Source organism: Sebastes fasciatus, chromosome 24 (genome assembly GCF_043250625.1).
Source record: "Sebastes fasciatus isolate fSebFas1 chromosome 24, fSebFas1.pri, whole genome shotgun sequence".
Lineage (NCBI taxonomy): Eukaryota > Metazoa > Chordata > Actinopteri > Perciformes > Sebastidae > Sebastes > Sebastes fasciatus.
In genome coordinates this window covers 12601321-12612817 of record NC_133818.1, presented here as the reverse complement: position 1 = coordinate 12612817, position 11497 = coordinate 12601321, and the positions used below count along the sequence as shown (strand labels likewise).

At 38.7% G+C, this 11497-nt stretch overlaps 1 protein-coding gene across 1 annotated transcript; it reads right to left on the bottom strand.

Annotated features, from left to right (window-relative positions):
- Positions 1–3342: 3342 nt before the first annotated feature.
- Positions 3343–9099, bottom strand: LOC141763324 (uncharacterized). Its single transcript, XM_074627894.1, has 11 exons — positions 9045–9099; positions 8474–8812; positions 8121–8393; positions 7813–7912; positions 7559–7621; positions 6713–6783; positions 4001–4339; positions 3842–3918; positions 3646–3694; positions 3545–3574; positions 3343–3437 (listed from the first exon to the last, which is right to left on the bottom strand). The coding sequence occupies exons 1-11, from the start codon at positions 9097–9099 to the stop codon at positions 3343–3345; spliced, it is 1491 nt and encodes a 496-aa protein (XP_074483995.1).
- Between the last annotated feature and the right edge of the window lie 2398 nt (positions 9100–11497).

Here is an 11497-nt window from a genome sequence, read left to right as displayed (position 1 = left end):
ATAAAAACAAGATATTAGTCAGTTTTCAAATCATTCAGAACAACAGTGATGTGGATAAACATGCAGACTGTGAATACACAATGTATCGCAAGTTGGTAGCCTGCTTCACCTCCAACATCTCCCATTTGGATTCCTCCAATTCAGTCTGATTATCAAGCTAGTTGGTAGGTAGGAAAGTGAAGCCCCCAAATAGACAGAGTGAACACGGATTAAAGAGGACCTATTGTGCTCATTTTCAGGTGCATACTTGTATTTCGGGTTTCTACTAGAACATTTTTACATATTTTAAAGTTCAAAAAACACTTTATTTTTCTCATACCGGCTGTGCTGCAGCACCTCTCCACCCCTCCCTCCCAAAAAGCCCAGTCTGCTCGGATTGGTCAGCTGGTCCACTCTGTTGTGATTGGTCAACCGAACCAAACTCTTTGGACTCCGCTCCAACTCCGCTCTAACCAGATTTGTTTGAGAGCGAGCCAAACTAGCTGTTATGCAAACGTGTTACTTGGTGACATCACCACGTTACGGAAGAAAAGGCAGGACTTCAAGCGAGGTGTTTCAGGCAGTTCAGGAGCAGTGTTTCTCTCTTTGGCGTGGACTTTGGGCATTGTAACTTTGCAGACATTTTACATGCACAAAAAACTATATAACACACTAAAGGAAAAAGCACAAAAGCATAATAGCTCCTCTTTAAATCATTTTTGCAAAGAAGCATAAATATGTACAAGTGTAAAATGAATAAATTAACTCACTCATCAGTGTCTTTGATTGCTTTTTGTGGTGTCTTGTTGTCCTCAGAGTCCCTGTCTGACAGACTGAAGGATTTAAGAAAAGTCAAAGATTTATTTTTGGGTTTTGTCTGAAAAGATCTCAATCAATCATGAGCATAATAACTGTGAGACAGCGGTATTATAACAAGACAGGTGTTCAGTGCTTGAAGTGGAAAAACACAAGTGCCAGTACTCTCTTATTCTCATGTTGGCATGTGTATTATTTTTTTAAGCATGTTATACTGTCAGTCATAATCAGCTGTGATTATTATACCTGGGCTGTGCATCTTCCATAGTAGGCCTATAATACTCCAATAATATTCCAACTGGAACATTATAGGGTTAAGGTGGTGTGTTTAGTGTTAATAGTTGAAGTGTTTTCCTGTTATTTGTAGCCTATAGTAGGGGATCATTCAGGTTTTTGGAGCAGTACCCCGGTCAAGATGCTCCCCCCCTCCCAAAAAGCCCAGTCTGCTCTGATTGGTCAGCTGGTCCACTCTGTTGTGATTGGTCAACCGGACCAAACTCTTCGGACTCCGCTCCAGCTCCACTCTAACTAGCTTTGTTTGAGGGCGTGCCAAACTAGCTGTTATGCAAACGTGTGACTTCAAGCGAGGCTTTTCAGGCTGTTCTCTCTTTGGTGTGGACTTTGGGCTTTTTAACTTTGCAGACATTTTACATGCACAAAAATAATACTCAAAAGCATAATAGGTCCTCTTTAAACAATTTTTGCAAAGAGGCATAATTATGTACAAGTGAAAAATGAATAAATTGACTCACTCATCAGTGTCTTTGATTGCTTTTTGTGATGTCTCGTTGTCCTCAGAGTCCCAGTGTGACTGACTGAAGGATTTAAGAAAAGTCAAAGATTTATTTATGGGTTTTGTCTGAAAAGATCTCAATCAATCATCAGCATAATAACTGTGAGACAGCAGTATTATAACAAGACAGGTGTTCAGTGCTTCTTGAAGTGGAAAAACATAAGTGTCAGTACTCTCTTATTCTCATGTTGGCGTGTGTATCGGCCGTTATCAGCAATCTGTTGCGACTATTCCTATTTATTCATTATTTCTTTAAAGGGACTGTTTGTAACTTCTTACACTTGCACTCTTATAAATCATTGCGGGTTCCAACACAAACTACACAGAAGCACCAAAACCACAAAGTTATATCTAGTGAAGCCCGTCTTGCAAAACAGTGTCAACTAATCCTGCTCCAGCCCCGGACCACAGCCAGAAGACACAGGTGAGACTGTAACCCTGGTCTCCAGGGCCGGAGTCGACACTGCACTCTGCTCCTCTGCTCCTCTGCCTGCCTGCCTGCCTGCCTTCCCTCACACACCGCGCTCGTTCTCACTTGCTCCACCTCTCACGTGCATGCGCGCACACTACACACTGCAGAAGAGTTACGTTATTGTCTCTGACCAAAACTCCGATGTCTCCCCTGTTTCTTCTGAACACAGTCGGGAGGCTGAAGCAGGAAACACAGTATCAGCATTGATTCATGGAGAGACCTTCGTCTGGTCAGCTAACATTACTGCCAAGCAGCTGAAATATAGAGTGATATTGTCCATTTAGCTGATGTGTGTCACCTCACTGTTTTGACCGATGCTCGTTCATGTCTATGTAGAGTGAGCACAATTGCGAGCGCGAGCAACAGGACGCTGACTTTCGTTGACTTAACAGCCACAGGTGTCGCTGTCAACAAGCAGTTTCTGATTCTTAAAAACAGTCCCTTTAAGCATGTTATACTGTGTCAGTCATAATCAGCTGTGATTATTATACCTGGGCTGTGCATCTTCTATAGTAGGCCTATAATACTCCAATAATATTCCAACTGGAACATTATAGGGTTAAGGTGGTGTGTTTTGTATATTTACCCGTGGTGTTAATCGTTAAAGTGCTTTCCTATGTTATTTGTAACCTATAGTAGGGTATCATTCAGGTTTTTGGAGCAGTGTCCCAGTCAGGATGCCACCCCCTCCCAAAAAGCCCAGTCTGTTCTGATTGGTCAACCGAACCAAACTCTTTGGACTCCGCTCCAGCTCCGCTCTAACTAGCTTTGTTTGACGGTGTGCCAAACGAGCCGTTATGCAAACGTGTTACTTGGTGACATCACAATGTTACGGAAGAAAAGGCGGGACTTCAAACAAGGCGTTTCAGGCAGTTCAGGGGCAGTATTTCTCTCTTTGGCGTGGGCTTTGGGTTTTGTAACTTTGCAGACATCTTACATGCACAAAAAACTATATAACACACTTAAGTAAAAAGCACAAAAGCATAATAGGTCCCCTTTAAATCATTTTTGCAAAAAAAAATGGATAAATTGACTCACTCATCAGTGTCTTTGATTGCTTTTTGTGGTGTGTTTTTCTTCTCAGTTCTTCTCAGACTGAAGGATTTAAGAAAAGTCAAAGATGAATTTGTGGGTTTTGTCTGAAAAGATCTCAATCAATCATGAGCATAATAACTGTGAGACAGCGGTATTATAACAAGACAGGTGTTCAGTGCTTCTTGAAGTGAAAAACATAAGTGCCAGTACTTTCTTATTCACATGTCTCACAGTAATAAGTTTATATTTACCGGTTCCGATGTTTCCGTATAAGCAGGGCGATGACGACTGCAGCAACACAAACACAGGCCAGAACCACGGACACGATGATCAGAGTGAAATCTGTAAGAAAAGAGGGAAATTAGTGACACTCATTCATAAAGCAACTACAGATCAAATGGTATTATTGATCTGAGACCACCTAAAGGTAAAATTATAGAAATCCTCACAGTTATTAGATCCAGATTCCTCATCAAAACCTGGAAAATAAAAACAACAGACATGAGCTATAGAGTATTTATGAACCAGGATGTTTGCAAGTGTTTCTCACCATCATCAGACGACTGTTTGACCTCAGGAATCATCATAGACACCTCTATCTGAGGACCAGAGAGCACTCTCACTGCACATCCAACCCGTGTGCTGTTGCCATGTAGACCAGACAGCCCAGCTGTAGTGGTGACAGTGACTGTGCCGTTGGTGTTGGTGACGCTGGTAGAGTTGTAGTGAGGGACAGTCAGTGTTACTGTGGGAGCAGGTCGAGCTGTGGCTGAGCAGGACACAACTGTTGATTCTGTGACGTGAAGAAAGGGTCCATGCAGCTCTGCAAAGATAAAATATGATATAACATTACAGAGAAGACAGAGAGTTATAGAAATGTCTCTAATAACACAGCAGGTTCTCACCATAGAGCTTCAGGCAGATTGTAGCTTTGAGAGCACCTTCAGAGAAGGTGTTAAACAAACAGCGATAGCACCCTTCATCCTCCTCCATCACCCTCCTGATAACTATTGAGGTGTTTTGCAGTCCAGCATATTTAAACTCCATTTTATCTCTAAAGTCAGGATTCACTTGTTGACCAGAGTCTTTGCGGCTAGCAGCAAGGTTCTTCTCCCCCCCAGGTAAAATCTTCAGCCATGTGACTGTCTCAACATCTGTAGATTGCATCAGGTGACAGTATAAGCAGGCTTCCTCTCCTACAGCTGCCTCCACAGTGTGCTGGGTTTCTATCAGAGCTGTTAGACCTGCAGGAGACACAACTCATATAAATTATTATAAGATACACCATAGAAATCAATTCAAGACATGTTTAAAATGTGATCAGAAATCTGTCTGTATTATAACTATGCACACCCATTAGACACTGAATGTATGTACAGTATATAGTAGTCTTTTGTTATGATGACCCCAGTTAGGTCCACTCATTGCCACACCCCGTTCTTTAAATATTCAGTTTTCTCTTTAATCTGACTTAATTTACTTTGTTTAAATATAGCTAATATATTTTGTTAAACTTTCAAAATGATAAAATATGAATTAACCAATGCAAAAGTATTAACAAAGCGTAATGAAGCAGTTGCCATAAATAATAAACATACTGTAGTCACACAGCTACACTTGCAGTTACTTACAGAACTTACATAATAAAGACATGTAGTGAACATAAATTATAACATTAAAACATCATTGCTTTATTAACCAAACAAATATAAATTAATATGTGTAACGAATCAGAGAATAAATGATTAAAAACACATCAACTATACTACTATGATATAAATAATGAATTAACCAATGCAAAATCATTAGCCACCGAAACGATGTGTAATTACGCAGCAACATCAGACTAAACATGCAGGAATCACACAGCTGTGCTTTCAGATTAAGACAAACAAATGACATAATGGCTAGACCTTTATAACATTGCTGTATCATCTCTTTCTCACCTTTCTGAAAGACTCCCAACACACAAAGGAAATGTAAGACTGCACGGTGCGCCATCCTGATACTGTTTTGAATCTACCGCCAAAACTACAGAAAGTGAAAGTATCTGTACAACCAGGCCGTGGACCAATCAGGGAGAAGGAAGGACACTTCATCTCAATGAATCATTACCAGACTGCTGTTCAGCAACTCAGTACACTGAACTAATGATTCAAATCAACAGTTGTCTAATATCATGGCAGAGGATGATAATTACAACCACAGGCTATGAGCTATTAAAGTCCAGGTTTATAAATGAATTAAAATGCATGAATGTAGGTCTATCATTGACATGATGAACAGGTGCCACATGCACATTTAAAGAGGTTACTTTCCCAATCAAAACAGGAGGGATAAATCCTGCCTACATGTGTGTTGACTCAGCAGAGATCACATTAAATGAGAAAAGTTGATCTACAGGAGAACAGATTAAATATCTGAAAGCACTACAGAATACCTGAGAGCCTTACTGCATTATATTCCATTATATTTTGTCACTTGCCACCTGAATTTTGTGTTTTCCTTTACATAAATAAGATACATATCCACCATAAAAGGATGCAGATGTGCACGAGACATTTTCGCCACAGCTGGTTCAGTCCCAGAGGACAGATGTTATGTTATTTATTCTCATAATCATGTCAATTATGTGGATGTAAATCTTTCTCTTGCAACGTTTAACACATGAAAGTCATAAAACAATTAATTGATAAAACATTATAGTAACACATATAACAACTCAACCCAAAAATAAGTATTAAAAAATATTCTACAGTCAGGAACACTAAGAAAAATATCAACTGCTTCAGAAATATTTATTAAAAAAATAGAACAAGTTTAATATTTTGTGGCAAAGTTACAAGTCAATTAACGCATACATGGATTTAAACTTAAATCACTGATACAGGTATATGAGTTCATGATGAGGGAACAAAACTACTATAAAAAAAAGCATATCTTCACCATTAAAAGTTATAAAAAATAATTTAGATATGTTGACATTCCTGGATTAAGTAAACCAACTACTACCATTTCAAGTTATTCCAAATCAAGTATGCTGCAACTAAAAGACATCAAACTTACCAGCTGACAGATGAAAGTCCACAAAGACAAAGTGAGCTCCCTGTGCTTGAGGTGCTCTCTGTGCTACAGGTAATGTGAGACTGGAGCAGGAGAATCCATGCTTCAGAGATTTAACTACGACTGAACTGTTTCCAGTTTCCTGCTGCTGACTTTCAGCCCCTGATCTGTCTGAACAGCCTCAACTCTACTGCAGTACATGAGAGGAAAGCAGGACCTCTAGTGGCCATGTTGTGCACCTGCTGCTAAAAATATGCAGCAGACATTCAATGCAAACTCTGTTAAAAAACAAAAAGCAGAAGCAGAAAATGTATGTATATAAAGACGTACAAAACAAAGGATTCTTCATCTGGATGCAACAGTGAATTAAAACTATCACCTAAATTATATTTCAAGATCAAAACTACTGATCTGCTGGAATCAATGAACTGGTGCAGACATGTTCTCTGTGTTGGGGCATTAACAGTCTTATGGGTTATTCTGTGGTACTAATTAGTTAACTGAGTTGAAAGATAACTTTCTTCCTTTCAGAGATGATGGTTTTGGGTGGTTACGGTTTTTATCTTTCTCAGTAGACGTCTGTAGCCGCAGCTCGTTCTCTTCCTTCTTTAAAGGTGTTTTGAACCTTCAGATAAAAAACAAGATATTAGTGAGTTTCCAAATCATTCAGAACAACAGTGATGTGGATAAACATGCAGACTGTGAATACACAATGTATCGTAAGTTGGTAGCCTGGTTCACCTCCAACATCTCCCATTTGATCAGTGATTCCTCCAATTCAGTCTGATTATCAAGCTAGTTGGTAGGTAGGAAAGTGAAGCCCCCAAATAGACAGAGTGAAGACGGATTAAAGAGGACCTATTGTGCTCAGTTTCAGGTGCATACTGTATTTTGGGTTTCTACTAGTACATGTTTACATATTTTAAAGTTAAAAAAACTCTTTATTTTTCTCATACCGGCTGTGATGCAGCACCTCTTTTCACCCTCTGTCTGAAACGCTCTGTTTGAGCTCCCACCCTCCCAAAAAGCCCAGTCTGCTCTGATTGGTCAGCTGGTCCACTCTGTTGTGATTGGTCAACCGGACCAAACTCTTCAGAATCTGCTCCAGCTCCGTATTAACTTGCTTTGTTTGAGGGCGTGCCAAACTAGCAGTTATGCAAACGTGTTACTTAGTGACATCACCACGTTACAGAAGAAAAGTTGGGGCTTCAAACAAGGTGTTTCAGGCAGCTCAGGAGCAGAGTTTCTCTCTTTGGCGTGGACTTTGGGCTTTATAACTTTGCAGATATTTTACATGCACAAAAAACTATATAACACACTAAAGTAAAAAGCACAAAAGCATAATAGGTCCTCTTTAAATCATTTTTGCAAAGAAGTGAAAAATGAATAAATTGACTCACTCATGAGTGTCTTTGATTAATTGTTGTGGTGTCTTGTTCTCCTCAGAGTCCCTGTCTGACCGACTGAAGGATTTAAGAAAAGTCAAAGATTAATTTGTGGGTTTTGTCTGAAAAGATCTCAATCAATCATGAGCATAATAACTGTGAGACAGCGATATTATAACAAGACAGGTGTTCAGTGCTTCTTAAAGTGAAAAACATAGGTGCCAGTACTCTCTTATTCACATGTTTCACAGTAATAAGGTTATAATTACCGGTTCCGATGTTTCCGTATAAGCATGGCGATGACGACTGCAGCAACAACACAAACATAGGCCACAACCACGGACAACACGATGATCATGTTGGTGAAATCTGAAAGAAAAGAGGGAAATTAGTGACACTCATTCATAAAGCAACTACAGATCAAATGGTGTTATCGATCTGAGACCACCTAAAGGTAAAATTATAGAAATCCTCACTGTTATTAGATCCAGATTCCGCATCAAAACCTGGAAAATAAAAACAACAGACATGAGCTATAGTGTATTTATGAATCAGGATGTTTGGAAGTGTTTCTCACCATCATCAGACGACTGTTTGACCTCAGGAATCATCATAGACACCTCTATCTGAGGACCAGAGAGCACTCTCACTGCACATCCAACCTGTGTGCTTTTGCCATGGAGACCAGACAGCCCAGCTGTAGTGGTGACAGTGACTGTGCCGTTGGTGTTGGTGACGCTGGTAGAGTTGTAGTGAGGGACAGTCAGTGTTACTGTGGGAGCAGGTCGAGCTGTGGCTGAGCAGGACACAACTGTTGATTCTGTGACGTGAAGAAAGGGTCCATGCAGCTCTGCAAAGATAACATATGATAAAACATTACAAAGAAGACAGAGTTATAGATATGTCTCTAATAAGACAACAGGTTCTCACCATAGAGCTTCAGGCAGGTTGTAGCAATGAGAGCACCTTCAGAGAAGGTGTTAAACATACAGCGATAGCATCCTTCATCCTCCTCCCTCACCCTCCTGATAACTATGGAGCTGTTCTGCAGTCCAGCATATCTAAACTCCAGTTTACTTTGAAAACCAGCATTCACTCTTTCACCAAATCGTTCACTGTAAGTAGCCATGTTCTTCTCCCCCTCAGGTAAAATCTTCTGCCATGTGACTTGCAGAACATCTCTAGGTTGCATCAGGCAACAGTTCAAGCAGGCTTCCTCTCCTACAGCTGCCTCCACAGTGTGCTGGGTTTCTATCAGAGCTGTTAGACCTGCAGGAGATGACAGCTAAACATTGTATTAGGATGTATTTTTCCCTTTGCAAAATATGATATAAATAATGAATAAATGCAAAATCATTAGCCGCCAAAACGATGCGTAATTACGCAGCAACAACAGACAATAAACATGCAGGAATCACACAGCTGCGCTTTCAGATTATCAGAATAATAAATGACATAATGTCTAGACCTTTATAACATTGCTGTATCATCTCTTTCTCACCTTTCTGAAAGACTCCCAACACACAAAGGAAATGTATAACTGCACGGTGCGCCATCCTGATACTGTACTGAATCTACCGCCAAAACTACATAAAGGGAAAGTTTGAATAAAGTCTTCCTCCCTGTAAGGTACATCCAGGCAGCAGACCAATCAGGGAGAAGGAAGGACACCTCAATCAATCAATCATTAACAGACTGCTGTTCAGCTACTCATTACACTGAACTAATGATTCAACAGTTGTGTTTAATATCATGGCAGAGATGTGGCTAAATTATTAGGCTATATTTATCCATTAGGTGTTATTAATTCTAAGGTCTCAGGTCTTTCTGACAGGTGAAGAGGAAGATAAAAGGTTTATGTACACTAGTCTCATATATTTTCACATAATTTATATATTTTGGAGGGAAGATGGACTTTGTTTCTGTGTCCCATGATGTATATTTACAGATAATTAAATGGTCCTAGAACTATCCATATGTATACATACACATACTGTATATATACACACACATGTGTGTATATACACATATATGCACACACACACACACACATATATACTGTATGTGTGTATGTACATATATATGTTTGTATATGTATATATATGTATACATATATATATATATACTGTATACTGTATATACATATCAACACATATACTGTATACATACATATAAACACATATATACACCCACACTCACACACATATACATATATACTGTATATATAAAACAAACAAAACATGTAGTGAACATAAGTGAAATCACTTATAACATTAAAACATCATTGCTTTAATAACCAATCAAGTACAAATTAATATATGGAACGAATCAGAGAATAAATGAAAACACATCAACTATTAGAAACTCCTTGCACACAGTACACATTATTAATCCAGTGTTTGACAGGGATGAGTTAAAACAATATTAACACACTTAATATAGTAAGATCTTTACTACAGTTACAGCCATACAGTTAATGTGCATCAGCTTAACTGAGAAATAGAATGCTCTCATGCTCAAATAGAACATGAGAACACAAACATCAAACATTAAAGTGCAAAGAAAAGTGCAACACATTTTTATATTATGTCTATTTTGGAAGATATTATGAATAAATTATCAATACATATATAGCTAGATATAAATATGCTGGATTTGGAATAAAATAATCACCTGATTGCTTCACACACCTTTCACAATTAATTCATTCATAAGTAGATTTAAACATATTTCAATTTTTAGTACAGGTGACTGATACAGATATATGAGTTTATTATAAGAGTATTCTGAAAGAAAAAAGTTAAATGTTATTATCAGTAAAACATCTATATCTTCATAGACAGGTCCTGGAGAGTTTCACCATAAAAAGTTAGACAAACTAATTTAGATATGTTGACATTCCTGGATTAAGTAAACCAACTAGTACCATTTCAAGTTATTCCAAATCAAGTTTGCTGCAACTAAAAGACATCAAACTTACCAGCTGACAGATGAAAGTCCACAAAGACAAAGTGAGCTCCCTGTGCTTGAGCTGCTCTCTGTGCTACAGGTAATGTGAGACTGGAGCAGGAGAACTGAACTGTTCCCAGTTTCCTGCTGCTGATTTTCAGCCCCTGATCTGTCTGAACAGCCTCAACTCTACTGCAGTACATGAGAGGAAAGCAGGACCTCTAGTGGTCATGTTGTGCACCTGCTGCTAAAAATATGCAGCAGACATTCAATGCAAACTCTGTTAGTGTTTCAACTCCTACTCTATATTCTTTTATCTTCATATGAAGTTTATATTCTAAGTATAAAGAGCAGCAGCAGAAAATGTATTTAAAAAGTCGTACAAAACAAAGGATGCTTCATCTGGATGCAACAGAGAATTAAAACTATCACCTAAATTATATTTCAAAATCAAAACTACTGATCTGCTGGAATCAATGAACTGGTGCAGACATGTTCTCTGTGTTGTGGCACTAACAGTCTTGTGGGTTATTCTGTGGTACTAATTAGTTGAGTTAAAAAAATTATTTTCTTCTTCCTTTCAGAGATGATGCGTTTGGGTGGTTGCGTTTTTTATTTCTCCCAGTAGGCGTCCGTGGCCGCAGCTCGTTCAGTTCTGTCTTTAAAGGTGTTTTGAACATTCAGATAAAAACAAGATATTAGTCAGTTTCCAAATAATTCAGAACAACAGTGATGTGGATAAACATGCAGACTGTGAATACACAATGTATCGCAAGTTGGTAGCCTGGTTCACCTCCAACATCTCCCATTTGGATTCCTCCAATTCAGTCTGATTATCAAACTAGTTGGTAGGTAGGAAAGTGAAGCCCCCAAATAAACAGAGGGAACACAGATTAAAGAGGACCTATTGTGCTCATTTTCAGGTGCATACTTGTATTTTGGGTTTCTACTAGTACATGTTTACATATTTTAAAGTTCAAAAAACGCTTTATTTTTCTCATACCG